The sequence below is a fragment of the Vulpes vulpes genome, chromosome 3 (genome assembly GCF_048418805.1).
Source record: "Vulpes vulpes isolate BD-2025 chromosome 3, VulVul3, whole genome shotgun sequence".
NCBI lineage: Eukaryota > Metazoa > Chordata > Mammalia > Carnivora > Canidae > Vulpes > Vulpes vulpes.
In genome coordinates this window covers 46,948,224-46,967,877 of record NC_132782.1, presented here as the reverse complement: position 1 = coordinate 46,967,877, position 19,654 = coordinate 46,948,224, and the positions used below count along the sequence as shown (strand labels likewise).

The following is a 19,654-nucleotide window of genomic DNA, read 5'->3' as shown; positions in this document are numbered from 1 at the left end:
GAAGAACCACAAAAGGCAAAATCCAATTAAGTGGCCTAGCACTTGGAAGGAGGTTAAAGGCATTTATGTATTTTAAGACCTGAGTCAAAATCTCTGGGCTTCCATTCTTTCTAGGTACCATACCTTAGCTGAGTAACAACTTCCCTGAGCTTCAGTTCCTTTACCTGTTAAATGGGGATCACTACACATTTCTTGGGATTGTTATGAAAATTAAATTAAATAGTGAGCGTAAGGTGTCTGGCTTGTCATAGGTAATTTAACAAATATGTGTTCTGTATCTTTTCTAAGAGCTTAAGATCCAGTTGGGACTATAATGCCATAAACACCCAGGAGGGGGTAAAGAAAAATCCAGGAGTTAAGCCACAACTCACAGGCACTGAGGTGGCTGGAGAAGATGATCTTTAATGTCCCTTCCAGCTCTGAACATCGATTATTCTATGACAGCTGTATAAGAAGTGTCATGGGGCAGTGCATGATGAATCGGCGATTGGGAAGTGCAGACAGTAAGTGCTGTGAGGTCGAAGAAGAGAGCATCTGCCCTGGGCTGGAATGGTTTTGGAAGACCATTAAAAAATTCTGAGCGTCTGAGCTACAACAAAAGCCCAATTCAATTAGGAGAGCAACTGGCAAGAGTCTGATTATAATACAAATTCAGGCCTAGCTGAGGAGAATAAGAAACATAAAATACTGTAGAGAAAGAAGAAAGGAAAATGCAGTGTCAGCAATTTGGTTTCTGAAACACACAAAGAATATTAAGTAGCTATCATGCTTTTCATCCTTACAATAGTCTTTTAAGGTAGGGAAAATATATCAGCCCTGCGGAGAATCTCCCATGAGTGAGGAATTTGTTAGAAATATGTTTGATTACAAATAATAGAAAACCTGCCCAACACTGGCTTAAAGAAAAAAAAATTATTTTTCTTAAATAGAAAGAACTCTAAAGGTAGGCAGCCGAGTTGGTGCCACCTCATAAGAACACGGCCAGGACACAGTTTTTCCTAGTTCTCTTCCTCACCATCCTTAACATGATGGCATCAGCCTTTACTGCTTGTTGCCTTGGTCAGGAAATGGCATCACATTTGCATTCCAGACAGGAAGCCGACAGAAAGGCAAAGGAGCAAAGAGCGAGGGCAAAATGGCATATCCATTGAGTCTGTGCCTTTTTATTAAGAAAGCTGAAATTTACCTGGAAAATTGCCCAGTAGACTTCTCCTACTAAACTGCGGGCCAAAATTGTATCTCGTGGTTGTTTCAAGTGGTACAACTGGATACTGGGGAGCAGGGGTTAGGCAGCCAACCAAGGGAGTAGACAAAAGTATGGAAGCCTTGTGAAAAAAAATTACTACAAGAGATGAAAGCAGGGGGTTGTTTTCCTTAACAGAAAATTTTACCCTATTTTTAAAATTAATCTAACAATTTCAAATTATTGTAGATTCACATGCACTTGTCAGAAACAATACAGAGTGATCTCCTGAACCCTTTAACCTGTCCCCACAAAGGGTCACATCGTGCAAAACTGTAAGTAATAATATCACAGCTAGGATATTGACTTGGATATAATCAAAATACAGATCACTTCCATCACCACAAGGATCCATTATGTTGTCCTTTTATAGCTTCATCTACTTCCCTCCTGCCCTTTCCTTCATTCTTAATTTCTGGCAACCACTCATCTGTTCTCCAGCTCTCTAATTTTGTCATTTCGAGAATGTTACATAAGTGGAATCAGATGGTGTATAACCTTTTGGAAATGGCTTTTTGACTCAGCATAATTCTCTGGAGAATCAGGAGATTCATCCAGGTTGTTGTTTGTACAATAGTTTATTTCTTCTTATTTCTGAATGGCATTTCATGGTATGGATATAACACAGTTTATTTACCTGTTGAAAGATATCTGCATTGTTTTGGCTTTGCCAAAAAAAAAAAAAAAAAAGGTCTGCTATAAATATTTGTGTACAAGTCTTTATGTGAACGTAAGTTTTAATTTCATCAGGAGAACTACGTAGGAGTACAATTGCTAGATTGCATAGTAGTTGCATTTTTGACTTTTTAAGAAACTGCTAAGTTGTTTCCTAGAGTGGCTATACCATTTTGCATTCCTACCAGTAGTGTATGAGTAATCCAAGTTCTTTGCATCCTTACCAGCATATGGTATTATCACTATTTTTTATTTTAGCCATTCTGATACATGGGTAGTAATATATCATTGTGTTTTTAATTTGCACACTCCTAATGGCTAATGAATGATGTTAAACATCTTCATATTTGCTTGTTTGACTATTGGATATCCTCTTCAGTGAAATGTCTATGTTTTTTTGTTCATTTTCTAATTGAATCTTTTTTTTCACTTGTAAGTGTTGAGAGTTTTTTATTTTACTATTTTTAAAGTTTATTTTTTTAAAAAATCCACAACCAATGTGGGGCTCAAATTCATAACCCAGAAATCAAGAATTCCATGCTCTTACAACTGAGCCAACAAGGCACCCCAAGAGTTTTTTATATGTTCAAGAGCTAGTCTTTACTAGTTAAATATGATTTGAACATATTTTCTCCTACTCTGTAGTTTGTTTTAATCCTCTCAATAGGGTCTTTCACAGAGCAACTTTTAATTTTTTTTTAAGATTTTATTTATTTATTCATGAGAGACACACAGAGAGGCACAGAAACAGGCAGAGGGAGAAGCCAGGCTCCATGCAGAGAGCCCGACGTGGGACTCGATCCTGGGTTTCCAGGATCATGCCCTGGGCCGAAGGCAGGTGCCAAACCGCTGAGCCACCCAGGGATCCCCCAACTTTTTAATTTTGATGATGTCCAACTTAACCAATTGTTTTTATTTTATGGATCATGCTTTTGGAGTCAAATGTAAGAATTATTTGCCTAATCTTAGATCCCAAAGATTTTTTCCTAATTTTTTGCAAAAATTTCATAGTTTTACATTTCATCTTAAATCTGTGATCCATTTTGAGTTAACTTTTATAGAAGATGTGATACTTAAGTTGAGGTTTATTTATTACTTTTTGCTACTGGATGGATATCACTTTATCCCTTGTTCTAGCACCATTGTTGAGAAGATGATCTTTCCTCTATTGAATTTCTTTTATATTTTTTCAAAAATCATTTGGGCATATTTGTGGGAGTCCATTTCTGGTTTCTTTATTTTGTTCCAATGACCTGTGTATCTATCTCTCCACCAATACCATGTGATCTCGAATACTGTAGTTCCATAATAAATCTTGGAATCTGTTAGAAAGATTCTTATCATTTTACTTATTTTTTAAAATTGTTTTAGCTATTTCATTTCCTTTGACTTTCCATATATGTTTTATTTTTTAAAAAGATTTTATTTATTTATTCATGAGAGACAGAGAAAGAGAGAGAGAGGCAGAAACATAGGCAGAGGGAGAAGCAGTCTTCCTTGAGCCTGATGTGGAACTTGATTCCAGGACTCCAGGATCACAACCTGAGCCAAAGGCAGACGCTCAACCACAGAGCCACCCAGGCATCCCTCCATATAGGTTTAAGAATAACGTTGTCTACATCTACAAAAAAATACCTTATCAGAATTTTGCCAGCAGCTGAATTAAGTTTATATGTTAATTTGAGAAGGATTGACATCTTTACTGTGATGAGTCTTTGAGTCCATGAACAGAGCATGTCTCTGCACTGGTCTAGATGTTTGTTTTCTTTCATTAGCATTTTGTAGTATTCAGCATACAAATTTTGTGCATATTTTCTTAGATTTACCTATGTTTTCCTTTTTTCCCATTGTAAATAGTATTGTATTTTTAGTTTGGGAGTTGCATGTTCATTGCTAGTATGTATAAATGCATTTGATTTTTCTTCTTTTTTTAAGTAGGCTCCACACTCAGCATGGAGCCCAATGTGGGGCTTGAATGCACAACCCTGAGATTGAGACCTGAGCTGATATCAAGAGTTGGGTGCTTGCTTAATCAACTGAGCAACCCGAGCACCCCATATTTTCCTTTATCATACGTGTGCTTATATCCTTTTCTTACCTTATTGCACTGAATAGAACTTCCAACACTATACTATACAGGAGTGGTAAGAGTGAGCATGGTTGCCTTGTTCCTAATCTTCAGGGGAAGTATTCAATCTTTTACCATTGAATATAATGTTACCTGTAAGGTTTTTGTTGATGTTCTCTATCAAGTTGAACAGGTTCTGCTCTATTTCTATTTTACTAGGAATTTTTATCATGAATGGTTGTTGAATTTTTTAAATGTTTCTTCTGCAGCAGTTGATATAATTATGTGATTTTCCTTTTTTACCCTGTTAATATAGTGGACTACATTGATTTTCTAGTATTGAACCAGGCTTGCATCCTGGATATAAACTCCACTTAGTCATGGTGTATAATTTTTTGTAAATATTCCTAAACTCTTCTTGCTGATATTTTGTTAAAGATTTTTGCATCTATATTTATGAGGTTATTGGTCTTTAGTTTTCTTTTCTTCTTTCTTTCTTTCTTTCTTTCTTTCTTTCTTTCTTTCTTTCTTTCTTAATTTCTTTCTTAATTTCTTAATTTCTTTCTTTCATTTCTTTCTAATTTCTTTCTTTCTTTCATCTGGTTTTGGTATCAAGGTGATAAAAGTTTCATAAAATGAATTGGAAAGTGTTCCCTTCTCTTCTATTTTCTGTAAGAGATTTTGTAGAATTAATGCTAATTCTTCTTTAAACATCTGGTGGAATTCTCCAGGGAAGTATCTGGAAGGTTTTTTGGGGGGAGTTGGGATTTTTAAATTACAAATTCAGTTTCCTTACTAATTATTGGGTTATTCAAATCATCTACTAAATTTGGTGTGAGCTGTAGTGGTTTGTGCCTTTTTAGGACTAGATCTATTCATCTAAGTTTTCAAATTTTTGCATGTAGATTTGTTTGTAGTATTTCCTTATCAGTCTCTGACTCTTTACTAGCAATCTAAATCTTCAAGATATTCATAAACATTGTATATATCATCAATTTTTAGTTCCTTGTAGAAATCTCTCTCAGATCCCTCTTATTGCTCCAATATGGAGCCATCTTATTTATGTATTTATTGTTAGAGAGTATGAGTAGGGGAGGGGCAAGGGAGAGGGAGAGAGGGAATCCCAAGCAGGCTCTATGCTGGTTGCTCAACCCCATGACCCTGAGATCATGACCCAAGCAGATATCAAGAGTCAGGTGCTCAACTGACTGAGCTACTGAAGCATCCCTGGAGCCATCTTATTGCACCCTCTGTGTACCATCAAGCTGTCACCTTAATTTTGCTTAACTTCTCTCCTGTTTCCTGAGTCCTATGCCATCCTTTTTCTTGGTCTATATCTATCAGTAACTTCCTCAGGAGGGTGAGACTAAAAATATTTTTATTATACACTCATACTTTATTGATAATTTTGGCTTAGAATACAATTGAAGTTTGGAAATAATTTTACTTCAGAGTTTTCAAAGTATTTCTTCTTTGTTTTCTTGTTTCTGGCATTGCTTTTGAAAATTCAAAGTTATTCTGATTTTGATCCTCTATATGTGACTTGTTTTTTTTCTTCCCAGAAGTTTCCAGGATCTTTCTTTTATCATCAGTGTTCTAAATCTCATGACAATGATCTCTGGTATGTACCTATTAATACTCATTTTGATAAGAATATGGCAGATGCTTTCAATTTGTAAATTCATGTCCATACATTTTGGAAAATATTTCTTGGATTAGTTTTTCAATAATAATTTTTATAATAATTTGGGAGGTTAATTGGGACACCATAGGCAACTAACTGAAAAGCGTCCTAAAACAAATCAGCTACATACCCAGGTATTTATTTTATTTAAAGATTTTTAAAATTATTCATGAGAGACACAAAGAGGCAGAGACATAGGCAGAGGGAGAAGCAGGCTCCCTGCAAGGAGCCTGATATAGGACTTGATCCTAGACCCTGGAGTCATGCCCTGTACCGAAGCCAGACACTACCGAAGCCAGGCATCCTTATCCAGACATTTTAGAAAGTTCTTTTTCTGGCACCTAAATTTGCTTACTTATACTCCATGTACATCTTTGGGATGTGTCCTTAAATGCAACTTCAGATGCCATAGAATACCAACATAATAGAAGTAAGTTCACTTCTAAAGAGTCTTGAAAGGCACATTTTCTCCATCATCTCCAGACTTGCTGGTCACTGCAAGTACAGTTTTGATGTCTTCTCCATTCTTGCTACAGGAGTGAAATGAGAGAACAGCACTGGCAATCTTTGAGATCACCTGAGAGGAATAGGTGAGGAGGATCTCAGCATGAATGGGTCAATGACATGGTAGCAATTACTGAAAAGAAGGATTAGAGCAAAACTGTCAGTTTCATATCTCCAGATTCTCAGCTCTTTGGGACCCAGTACATCCAAAGTTTTATTGTTGAAATTTATTTTGGTATTTCTAAATTTGTTCATCTTCTCTTTTATGAAACCTGTAAAACGTATTATTATAAAATATCTCTTCATCTATTATTATAGTAGTAATTCTCTTCCATAGTTAACATCTTAAAGCTAGAGGTCATTCAGTGATTACATCTTTTTAAAACTATAGTAGGGGCACCTGGGTGGCTAAGTTGATTGAGCATCTGACTCTTGATTTTGGCTACAGTTGTGATCTCAGAGTTATGGATTGCCCTACATAGGGCTCCATGCTCAGCAGGGAATCTGCTCCTTTCCCTCTCCCTCTGCCCCTCCCCCTGCTTGCATGTACACACACTCTCTCTCAAATAAGTAAATATATAAATCTTAAAAAAAAAAAAAACTACAGTAAAACATTACAAATTCAATCAATATGAATTTTGGAATTTGCAAAAATGAAGAGATTTCTTGAGTATTATTGTAATTTTATTTTCTGTTTTTTCTTAAGATTTTATTTACTTATTCATGACAGAGAGACAGAGAGAGAGGAAGAGACATAGGCAGAGGGAGAAACAGGCTCCATACAAGGAGCCCGACTCAGGACTCAATCCTGGGACTCTGGGATCACACTCTAGGCCAAAGGCAAATGCTCAACTGCTGAGTCACCCAGGCATCCTTATTTTTTCTGATTTATTTACTGGGATATTATGTGATTTATTTTTTTTTTGTATTTTTAAAGCTTTCATTGAAGTATAATATATATGCATGGATCCTATTTTTTAAATATTTTATTTATTTATTCACGAGAAACACAGAGAGAGAGGCAGAGACGCAGGCAGAGGGAGAAGCAGGCTCCACACAGGGAGCCCAATGTGGGACTCAATCCAGGGACTCCAGGATCACACCCTGGGCCAAAGGCAGGTGCTAAACTACTGAGCCACCCAGGCGTCCCTGCATGGATCATATTATGGATAAATGAATTTTACAAACTGAACATTGAAATTTCAGTATTTATAATCTCTTTATTTTCCTTTTCTTCTTTTTTCTTTTTTCTTTTCTTTTCTTTTCTTTCTTTTTTTTTTAGAGAGAGAGAGAGAGAGAGAACATGGGGAAGAAGGGCAGAGGGAGTAGAAGAGGGAGAATCTTAAGCAGACTCCACACCTAGAGCAGAGCCCAATGTGGGGCTGGATCTAATGACTCTGAGATCATGGCCTGAGCTGAAATTAAGAGTCAGATGCCTAACTCACTGAGCCACCCCCGTGCCCCAGGAATTCCATTTTAATGCCATGGTCAAACACATAGAACTTAAGTTTGTAAAGACACACTAAAGCAAATATTTGAATAAGCACAGAGATCCTTAATATACAGAGTATGGAACAAGAGAACCCATTTCTCCAAGATGAGATTTGAGGATTTTTTTTTTTTTTTTTGATTTGAGGATTAAATTAACTGTGCAAACCAAATTTCTCTCTGGTGGAATTTGCCTGTATTACCTCATTTTGAGATGAATCTTACTTAGCAAGTTCACACTGTGCTTGTGGCAGAGACATTTGACACCAAGCACTTACTTCTGATATCTGGAGATCTTATCTGGAGGGGAGAGAGGTGTGAGAAGAGATAAAGGTTCTTTCTGCCATGTAAGTATTTCATTTGTCAAAAGCCTACGGCCTTTCTGTGCTAACAAGAGAGGGGTCCATTTGAAGGTCCATACCATTTTGGGTTCCCACGTAACTTAAAGGGAAACTTTCACAGTGTCTAGAGCCCTTGACATCCCGCAAAGGGGAGGAGGATGTCCTCTAATTCCTTGTGGCAGGAACCCACTTACATGGCACCAACCCTGACTTCCAAGTCCATCTACAAAAGGGGAAATTCATGGCGTATTACAAATCTGGAGCGATTCTATGAGAAGTAGAAGCTTCTCCAAGCTTGTACCATTGTTGATGTCAAACACTGGGCTGATGTTGGTGTCATATCCTCCTGGAACAGTGACCAGTGGGATGTGCTTCAGCTTTGGCTGCTGCCACTGGAGCCTCTCCTACTGTGGGCTGCTTCACTTCTGGAACCTTCACTAGCTAGGTACAGGCAGTGTGCAGGGAGCTGTGTCTTCTGGTGATTAGTAATCCTGGAGCTGACCAACAGCTTTTCAAGGAGGCATATTATGTTAACTTGCTGACCATCACTCTGTGTAAACCAGACTCTCCTCTGCACTATATGGGCATTGCCATCCCACACAACCGCAGGAACTCATGCAGCAGGTTGGAGATGGTGGATGCTGGCCTGGGAAGTTCTGCACGTGTGTGGCACTATCCATGGGAGGCCACTCCCAGTCTCTCCTGAAAAGAACATGACCAAGGAGGAATTTCCAGGTGAATGGACTGCCCCAGGTCCCAAATTTACTGCTACTCAACCTCAGGTCTCAGATGGTGTGAAGGTGTGCAGGGGTCCCTGTGTCTGCCCAGTAGTTCCCTACTGAAAACTGGTACACTCAGCTGCTGGTCAGAACTGGTCTACAGCTCCCACTGCTCAGGCCTCTCAATGGCTAAGAACAACCCCCGAGTGTTCCTAAGCTGCTCTTCCATAGACTCTTTTTTGTTTTTTTTTTAAAGATTTTATTTATTTATTTATTTGAAAGAGAGAGAGTGTGTGTGTGCACAAGTTGAGGGTGGGACAGAGGCAGAGGGAGAGAATCTCAAGCTGACTCTGCACTGAGCCCGGAGCCTCATGTGGGGCTCAATCTCACAACCCTGAGATCATGACCTGAGCCAAAATCAAGAGTCAGATGCTTAACCAACTGAGCCACTCAGGTGTTCCTCTTCCGTAGACTCTTAAACAGAAGATGGAAATAAGGTTGATGGAAAATAAAGTGTCTTAAAAAAAAGAAGAAAGCCTGTGAATAATAGGTGCCTTGAGCCTCAGGAAGGCATGCAGCCTGGTGTGGTGGGGAGGGCATGGGTACAGTTAGATTAACTATAGTTCAGGTCCCATTTCTGCCACTTACTTGCTCTAGAACTCTCAGCAAGTTACCTAAGCTTCTGGAATATTACCCTCATCTGTAAAATGTAAGCTCCACAAGGTCTGTGTTGTTCACTGTTGTATATCCAGTGTCTGACAAGCCTGGCACTGTGGCACTTGGTGTCAAATCAAATAGGGTATTAAGGGACTATGTTGAGAAAGAAAAGAACAGCCACTGACATTCAGAAGCTGGCCTGTACTCCCAGGTAGCCCACATTGTTCTCCTGTTAGACAAAAACAATTTCACAGAATATCCATCTCTGACAAGGTTACTCTGACGCCATACTAAAATGAGACAAAGCAAGGCCACTGCATAATTTTGTATAACCACAGATAAATACAAGGTCACTGCATTACCCACAAAATACCAAATACTCCCTCTCTTGGCTAAAATGAGTAACTGCTGCTTCTTTACTAACTGCAGTTTTAACTTTTGCCTCTCTTCCTATGCATAAGATTTGTTGAGAGATATCCATTCATAGAATTACCCCTACTTTCCGACAGCATCCAATCTAGGGCAGACCCCTGCTTTTTTTTTTCTTTTTTTAAAAGATTTTATTAATGTATTCATGAGAGAGAGAGAGAGAGAGAGAGAGAGAGAGAAAGAGAGAGAGAGAGAGAGAGGCAGAGACCTAGGCAAAAGGAGAATCAGGCTCCATGCAGGGAGCCCAATGTGGGACTTGATCCTGGGACTCTGGGATCATGCCCTGAGCCAAAGGCAGACACTCAACCACTGAGCTACCCAGGCGTCCCAGACCCCTGCTTTCTTAGACTCTCTCTCAAGTTACCCAAGAAAGCCCAAATTCTATGATAGGTCTTTCTTTCTTTCATTTTCTTTCTTTCATTTTCTTTCTTTCTTTCATTTTCTTTCTTTCTTTCATTTTCTTTCTTTCTCATTTATTTATGAAACAGACTGAGTGAGAGCATGAAGGGGAGGGGCAGGAGGGGAGGGGCAGAGGGAAAAGCAGACCTCCCAGCTGAGCAGAGAGCCTGACAGGGGGTTTGATCCGGGGACCCTGGGATCATGACCTGAGGGCAGATGCTTAACTGACTGAGCCACCCAGGGGCCCCAATTTATTTATTTGAGAGAGAGTGAGCACACAAACATTAGTGGAGGGAGGGGCAGTGAGGGAGCAGGGAAAGAACCTCAAGTAGACTTCCCACTGAGCTGGGCTCATCTCAAGACCCTGAGACCATGACCTGAGCCAAAACCAAGGTCAGATACTTAACCCACTGAGTCACCCAGGTGCCCCTATGATAGGTTTTACTTAACACCCTCTTATTGAGACATTCCATGATTCCTCACAATATGTTTGCATTCACTTTAATGAATAATAAACACATTCTGTTTAACTACAGTTGTGTTCTTAGTGATACTTGGCTTAAAGAAAATGACAATATGAATGGGAAAAGTAGGAAGATAAGCTATTTCCTCAGAGTTGTTCTATCAAATAGATAATTAATTCACCACTATTTATTGAGGATCTGTTTTGCACCAGGTACTGTGCTAGGTGCAGGGAATATGGAGAAGAGACTTGGACTGCTCTCCAGCAATTAGACCTGTGGAACATGCAGAGTAGAAAATTTATGATCCAATTTAATGTTGTTGGCACCATTACAGAGGCATATACCTTCTATAAAGATGTAGGACCACACACAAAGGAGGAACATCTTTTTTAGACTTACCACCTCTAGAAGTGTAAGATAATAAATTTGTGTTATTTTAAGCCATAAAATTTGTAATTTGTTGCAGCAGCAATAGGAAACTAATATATGGTACTTGAGCTTAATCTTTATGGCAGACTGTCCCAAGCATAAGCAAACATAGACTAGCTCCTGTAGGACTTTTCAGTGGGTCTGTTTGGCTGCGTGCTTGGGAACGTGACAGGATATGTCAGGATTAGATCCTAAAGTGTCTTCCTCCCATGCAGAGAAATTGGAAATACTCTGTAGGTTGTCAGAGGCCACTGAAGGATTAAAAGCAGGACAGTGAGACAAAATCAGATTTGCATTTTAGAAGGATAGATTGGAGTCTAGAAGTAAGAGGAAGGAATGGGAGATTAGGTACCCTAGGCAAGAGAAACGAGGAGGCCTATTTTTGATCACCTTCTCTAACATGACCTTGCTTATTCCTTGAAATTTGGGGTCAGAGGACAAAAAATGATTGTGCTCTTTAAATATTTGAAATTCTGTCATGAGAAAGAGTGGTTAGGCATGGTCTGTGCCGTTCTAAGATGAAGGCATAAAGTCATAAGGAAATATTAAATGCATTATCGGGAAGCACATCCTTTTTAAAATTTTTATTATTTTATTTTATTTTTTAAAAAGATTTTATTTACTTATCCATGAGAGACACAGAGAGAGAGGCAGAGGCAAAGGCAGAGGGAGAAGCAGGCTTCCTGCGGGGAGCCCCTTGTGGGACTGGATCCCAGGGCCCCCATCACAACCTGCCCAGGCGCCTGGGGGAGCACGTCCTAATCATCAGTGGGCTAAAAACATACAGACCTGGGATCCCTGGGTGGTGCAGCGGTTTGGCGCCTGCCTTTGGCCCAGGGCGCCATCCTGGAGACCCGGGATTGAATCCCACGTCGGGCTCCCGGTGCATGGAGCCTGCTTCTCCCTCTGCCTGTGTCTCTGCCTCTCTCTCCCTCTGTGTGACTATCATAAATAAATAAAAATTTAAAAACAAAAAAAAAAATACAGACCTCCCATAGAACTGGGACTCCTCTTTCTTTCCTGCATCTATTCAACAAATATGCATTTGACTAGGGCGCAGCGGGCATCGGGCAAATGATAGGAACAAAAGAGACAAAGACACCGCCCTTGACGGAGTTTAATTTCTTTGCATGTTGTGTCTTTGCATATTGTGTTTAGAGACAACTTTCATATAATCGCTCAACCAAGAAGCACGCAAGCCCCCCATCAGGATGTCCGAGCAGCGATTTACACACCCGGGTGAGGTTAGCTTGGGGTGACCCCTCCCCGCCCCCCCAGGAAAGCCTGCGCAAGGCGGAGGCAGGCCACGCCCCTCCCGCGCTCGCCCCGCCCCCGGGCCGCAGCCCCGCCCCTCGCAGCGCGCCTCCGCCCCCACCCGCCCCCTCAACGTCCAGCTCTCGGCCCGCGGGAGTGCGGGCTCTTCTCTCGCGAGATCTTCGCTGCCGCGGAGCCGGCTGTGGTGGCCGCGTTGGGGACCGCGGGGGCTGTCGGTCGCGGCGGCCCCGCCGGTCCGGGTCTGCCTCAGGAGCGCTCGGTAGGTTACGCGGCCGAGATCCGGCTGCTGGCGCGCGGGGGGCCTGGAGGGAGAGAGCAGGGCGGAACCCCCTGGCTCGGGCAGGCCTGGGGCCGCGTGCGTGCGGCGTGGGCCGGAGTGGGCGGGAGGCCGCAGCCGCCGGGCGCGGGTCCCGGGTCGCTGAGGGGGCGCGGGCCGCGGCGGCGTCTGGGGAAGCGCGCGGTGCCCTGGGCTGCAAGGAGCTGCCGCGTGCGACTGGCTCTCGTTGGCAGCTCCGCGACGCGTGGCCGCCGTGTCCGCAGACGGGAGGTTTGCGCGGAGGTGGACAGCCTCAAGGACTTAAACCCCACAAGCCGTTCTTGGTCTCTGCATCAAGGTGTGCGGAGACATGGAGTACATGACGGACTCCGCCGACCGCACCCCCGGACACATGTGAGTCGTACCCCCCCACCCCCACCCCCACCCCGGTCCTTGAAATGTAAAAATATTAAAGTGAGTCTTTGAAACTTGCTGCCTGTGAGGAAAGCCTTTTTTTTTTTTTTTTTTTGAGGAGAATTCTTAAGTGGAAAGCTTTATTTCCTGAGACAGTCGGGATCGTTTTTAGTTGGAAAGTTTGTTGTAGTAAACACCTGCTGATTTAAGAGCGTTAAAATATTCGCTTTACGTCGTTCTCCACATGGCACTGTGCCATGTGATAGTTAATTAGCCATGTGGGGCTATTTAAATGTAAAGAAATTTAAATTAAGAAATTAAAATTTTAATTAAAATTAAAATTAATTTTATCTTAATGAGATAAAATTAAATATAAGCTCTTCGGTCCTAGCGGCCAGGTTTCAGGTGCCCAGTGGCCCCATGGGCCCGGCGACTACCCTACAGAACGTCATGGATCATAGAACATTTCTATACCTGCGGGTCTATACCTGGGTGGCTCAGCGGTTGAGCACCTGCCTTCGGCCCAGGGCCTGATCCTGGAGACCTGGGATCGAGTCCCGCGTCGGGCTCCCTGCGTGGAGCCTGCTTCTCCCTCTGCCTCTCTCTGTGTGTCTCTCATGAACAAATAAAATCTTAAAACATTTCTTTGGGACAACATCAGTGATCGCTAAACCTCTTCTGTCCCAGTACACACCTAGAGTTATGACACCAGTCCATTATACAGAATCACGCTAGCCCTGGTACTCTTCCCATCCTTTGACAATTTTTCTACTCTGTTTATTTGTTTTCTAAAAGACTTATTTATTTAATTATTCATGAGAAACATGCAGACAGAGGGAGAGAAAGAGAGGCACAGACACAGGCAGAGGGAGAAGCAGGCTCCATACAGGGAGCCCGACGCGGGACTCGATCCTGGGTCTCCAGGATCATGCCCTGGGCTGAAGGCGGCGCTAAACCCCTGAGCCACCCCGGCTGCCCTCTACTCTGTTTGAATGTTTACGTTTTGGCAGTTCTATACTGGCTCCCTAAAGAAAAATGTCTTCGGACTATAGAACTGTGATTACTCTAACAGATCTATTAGACTCTCTCTTGACCCTTTGGACAACACCATACTTTGAGGATTTTTGGAATTATAGCCATCCTTGGATTTTTTGCTGCAGTATTCCAAGGTGCTGCTTTATCTACAGCATCTTTGAAGATTACTTTGCCAGGTGTTTTTTTGTTTTCGTGTGTGTGTGTGTTTTTTTTAAAGATTGTATTTATTTCTTCATGAGAGACATACACAGAGAGGCAGAGACACAGGCAGAGGAAGAAGCAGGCTCCATGCAGGGAGCCCGATGTGGAACTCGATCCCGGGTCTCCAGGATCATGCCCTGGGCTGAAGGCAGCGTTAAACCGTTGAGCCACCTGGGCTGCCCTGTTTTTGTGTTTTTTAAGCAAAGATATGGCCTCCCCTGAAGGCTTTTGTTTGTTTAACAACCAGTGCATTTATGAAACCTAATTTGAAAAATTTATGCTCTGTTTATTTAAGCTTGTGCTGTGAGTGTGGTGTCCCAATCAGTCCAAATCCTGCCAATATTTGTGTGGCCTGTTTGCGAAGTAAAGTAGACATCAGCCAAGGAATTCCGAAACAGGTCTCTATATCTTTCTGCAAGCAATGTCAAAGGTATGATGCGGTACTATTTTATGTTACTTAAAGTTGAGTTTTATATCTATATATGCTGAGGTGACATAGAGGTACATAGACTAAAGCACACATAATCGAGATTTAACTTTTATTTATGTTGGTGTTGCCAGACATTTTAGGATTTGCAATTTTGTAGTGTACTTCTGTAGTTTGAACCCTGATAATCTGGTAAAGTTAGTGTAAATGTATTTGAATCTACTTTCTTTTAGTCTTATAAGGGTTTAATAGGTTTGGTGTATACAGTTAATAGATATTGAGTTGGGTTTTTAAGGGTAAATGAAAGCAGATTACTAAGGACATAATATTGTTATGAGGTTTTTTTTTTTTTTTCATTTTAGTCACCAGAAGCTCTGTATGATAAACAGCCTCTTATGTTTTAATGTTTTAAATAATTTAGCAAGGTGTTTTAAAAATCTTGGTAAAATTCCAATGTAACTAAATGATTATAGTTAGCTGTTGAGTAACACAACCTGCCTAGTGACAGTGACCATATAAAGCTAATTGCCTGTGATTTCCCAGATGGGTTAGGACTCTAGTGGTTCTTAATTTTTTTGAGGGGTAGGGGGAATGGTTCGTGAATCCTTTTGGGAATTTGAAACTACCTTTTCAGAAAACATACTTAAAACGTCTTTAAAGCATGGTGGAGTAGAAATAAAAAGCACTGGACAAAGAATCAGGAGACTTAGTTTGTGTTGGATTTCTCACAAACTTTTTGAAACTCTGCCAGTTAACCTTTCTAACTAAGCCTTAATTTAATTTCCCCATCAGAATGAAAGAACTGTATTAGAAGGCAGATAAAACCCTTTCTGACTCCAAAAGCATCCTTATAATAAAAGGACCTGTATAAGGTTTTTGAATTAACCTTTAAAAGTGAGAATCCGGTCCTTGGCTGGCTGAGTAGGTAGAACTTGCAACTCTGGATCTTGGGGTTGTGGATTTGAGCCCCATGTTGGGTGTAAAGATTACATAAAAATAAATTCACAAATAAAAGTGAAAGAACATTCACTTAACTAGTATAGCAAAAACAAGCACTCGTATAGTGTATTTAGAAGTATTATGTATTTAACAAACGTTTGTTGAGCACTTCCTATGCTTTGCACTGTCCTGAGTCTTGAGCAGGCTGGATTAAAAATCTTAAAAGCATTTGTCCAGGGATTGAAAATTTAATGTAATTAGGTTTTATGTAAGATTTAAAAACAAGTTTTACAATTTAAAATTTGGGAAGAGACTTGGAATAGATGAACAGTCTGAACTACTGTTGATACTTGGTATGAGGTACTAATATACCTTTTTTGTGTGTGAGAAATCAATTCTTAAACATTTTAGATGTTTACTATAAACCATTTTAATGCCATTTTAAGATGATTTCTTACCTTTCAGAGTATAGCTTCAAGGAACTCTTAAGCATTTTGTCAGAACTTACTGGAATTCTTTGCTGGTGTTTGAAGTAATAAGTCCTTTGTAATACATCATTTCAGATTGGCTTTCTCAAATATACCTAGGATTTCACTTTTTAATTAAGCCAATTGAAAGTTTTTTTGGAACTATTAAATATACTTGGGTTAAATGCTGCATGTCAGTCTTGGGAATTACTATATCTGATTAATCATCAGTGTTATATCCACAGATTCACAGTGAAATTTTTGTTTTTCCTGGGAGATGGTGGTTTTCAGTATATTTTTTTTCTTAGATACTTCCAGCCGCCTGCAACTTGGGTACCGTGTGCATTAGAATCCAGGGAACTTCTTGCTTTGTGTTTGAAAAGAATCAAAGCCCCTCTGAGTAAGGTAGGTCAGTCAGTTTTAAAATAAGTTTTTTGTGGATATGTGTTTTTATATTTTATTCTCTTGTATGAAAATCCTGTATAGAAAATCCTATATTCCAAAAATAAATGTTAACATTGGTAAGCATCCTACTACAAACTGCTCATTTTTAAAGTTATGTATATTATTTTTTTATGGAAATGAAAATCTTTTTTGCTTTAAAAGATTTAATGTAGAATAACTTTTTTCATTGTTTATAGAGTCTCATATGCAATAATTTTTTTCTGAAAATATTTATATAAAACCATCACTAAACATAATTTAGAAGATGATAATATTAGGGCTATGATATTCAGTTTCTTTTTATTTTCAGTATTGCTCTAGAAAGAAAATACTTGTGCCTGTTGCTTAAAGTCAGTGCATCAGGGTCTCCAAAAAACAAATAGAATTTTAGCCTGTTTTACCTCTCTGCATAACACTTTCAGTTTTCTTTGTGTTAAAATTTTTTTAAGATTTTATTTATTTATTCATGAGAGACAGAGAGAAAGAGAGAGAGAGAGAGGCAGAGACATAGGCAGAGGGAGAAGCAGGCTCCATGCAGGGAGCCTGACACGGGACTCGATCCCAGGTCTCCAGGATCATACCCTGGGCTGAAGGCGGCGCTAAACCACTGAGCCACCGGGGCTGTCCCCACCATGTATGTTTTTAATTGAAATGGACTCTTGGTTTGAAAGTCTTCAGATTCTTTTTTAAGCTCTGATAAAATTTCATGTAATAGTTCTTGGAAATTTTTTCCTTTATTATTTTTTTTTTTCTCCCTGGAATTTCTGTTAGTCAAATGTTGGCCCTTTTGACTGAAAACTTTGTCTTTTGCCCCTTATATTGTTTTTAATCTTTCAGTCTTTCTTTCTGTGTTCTTGGTGATTTACTTTGTCTTCTGGTCTCAATATTGGTTGTTTTTTTTGTTCCAGCAGTGACATATTTATGTTCCAGAGTCTTTACTACAGTCTTTTTTTTTTTTTTTAAGATTTTATTTATTTATTCATGAGAGGCCCGGAGAGGCAGAGACACAGGCAGAGGGAGAAGCAGGCTCCATGCAAGGAGCCCAATGTGGGACTCTATCCTGGATGCCAGGATCACGCCCTGAGCCAGAAGCAGATACCCAACCACTGAGCCACTCAGGCGTCCAACTTTGTCACAGTCTTAATGTTTTTGATGCATTCATTTTCTTTCTTTTTTTTTTTTTATTTGAGTGTAGTTGACACAGTGTTAAATTAGTTTCAGGCATACAATGTAGTGATTTGACATCTTATGCTGTGCATACAAGTATAGCTACCATCTGTTACCATACAACACTATTACATGACTATAATGTCTGTGCTTACCTTTCATCCCTGTGACTTACTCATTCCAAAACTGGAAGCTGTATTTCCCACTCCATTTACCCATTTTGCCTATCTCCACAATCTACTTCCCTCTGGTAATCATCAGTTTGTTCTCTGTATTTATAAGTCTTACTCTGCTTTTTGTTTATTCATTTGTTTTTTAGAGTCCACATATGAATGATATCATATGATATATGTCTTCCTCAGTCTGATTTATTTCACTTAGCTTAATATCCTCTAGATCCATTCATGTTGTTGCAGATGGCAAGGTCTCATCCTTTTTATGGCCGTGTAATATTCCATTCTCTGTATACCACATCTTTATCCATTCATCTATCGATGAACATTTAAATTACTTCCGTATCTTGGTTGTGGTAAATCATGCTGCAGTGAACATAGGGGTGCATATATCTTTTTGAGTTAGGGTTTTGTTTTCTTGTGGGTAAATATCTAGTAATGGCATTTTTGGATCATATGGTATTTCTATATCTAACTTTTTGAAGAACCTCCATACTGTTTTCCATAGTGGCTATACCACTTTACATCCCTACAATAGCAATGCATTCTGTTGAATTTTTCTGAAGGTATGATAATAGGTTTTTAAAAAATTTCCTTCTGTTTCCTACTTTGTCTCTGGAGTCAGTTTTTTGTGTAACTTGGTCTCATTTTCATACTTCTGGCTTTCAGACTTTTGTCAAATGTCTGGTGAGCCTTAATAGTTCATTAGTTCATTCAGCAGTGTTATATTAAGTGTCAGCTCTGTGCCAGTCTGCTTTTGGTGTTGGGGATATAGTAGTGAATGACAGAGTCAAAAATGTCTGTCTAGGTAACTTATTCTAGTTGGAGGAGTAGTCACTGAAATGTCTAAATTCTGTAGAAGAATAAACCAGGAAGGGGATAAGAACTGCATAGGGAAGAGTTTGATTTAAAATAGAGGGGAAATAAACAAACAAATAAGAGGGGTTAGCATTATATGTCAGGTGTACTCAAATAAGTGAAATAGAGTGGTTAGGTAAGGCCTCATTGATAAGGTGACATTTGAGTAAACATTAAAGGCAGTATGGGAAGAAACTGTGCAGAAATCTGTAAGAGAGAATTATGGGTAGAGAAAACAAGTGTTAGGCTAGAGGCAGGAGCATAGCTGTGAGGTTAGCCTGGAGTGGGGAGGGAAAAAGTAGTGGGGGTTGAAAACAGCAATTGTGGAAAGTCACAGAGGTTGGGTTTTTACTCCAAGTGTAATGGGTATAGAGGGTATAGGGTAGAGTAGTAAAATGATGAAAGATTTATGATTTATCAGGATCCCTTGCAGCTATGTTTAGAGTACGTATGAGGGAAATGGGGGGTGAGGGTAGAAGTGGGGACCTTTAGGAAGTGATTGTAGTAATCATGAGAAATGATGCTATTTGGATCAGTAGTGGATGTGGTGAGAAGTGGACAGTCTGGATCTACTTTGAAGGTAGTCAGTAGTATTTACCGATGAAGCTGAATGTATGTATATGACAGATGAGTAGAAGGATTATTTGATTTCATGTTTTTGACTCGATCAACACAATTGTTGAGAAGGAGGGAGGGAAGTTAGTAAGGAGGGAGTTGCTGTTAGTAAGGTAGGGAAGACTTCAAGAGGAAGCAGGTCAGTGTGAGAGAGATTAGAGCTATCTCATAGTGGTACTTAGATGTCCATTAAACATAGAAGTAGACATTGTAGGCAGCTTATGAATAAACATTGATCCAGACTGGAGATGATGAATTTGGAATATAGATGGTTTTTAAAGCT

At 40.0% G+C, this 19,654-nt stretch overlaps 1 protein-coding gene across 2 annotated transcripts in view; it reads left to right on the top strand.

Annotated features, from left to right (window-relative positions):
• NMD3 (NMD3 ribosome export adaptor) overlaps positions 1-19,654 on the top strand; it is a 63,492-nt gene that overhangs the window by 19,243 nt on the left and 24,595 nt on the right. Inside the window, exons 1-6 of one of the 2 annotated variants that reach the window (XM_072752319.1) lie at positions 5,549-5,607; positions 6,207-6,260; positions 12,259-12,634; positions 12,886-13,045; positions 14,577-14,711; positions 16,423-16,519. In XM_072752319.1, coding sequence (XP_072608420.1) covers positions 13,002-13,045; positions 14,577-14,711; positions 16,423-16,519 — 276 coding nt within the window. In that variant the 5' untranslated portion in view covers positions 5,549-5,607; positions 6,207-6,260; positions 12,259-12,634; positions 12,886-13,001. Of the gene's footprint in view, positions 1-5,548; positions 5,608-6,206; positions 6,261-12,258; positions 12,635-12,885; positions 13,046-14,576; positions 14,712-16,422; positions 16,520-19,654 lie in introns of those variants that run through there. The other variant, XM_072752320.1, reaches the window with a different exon arrangement.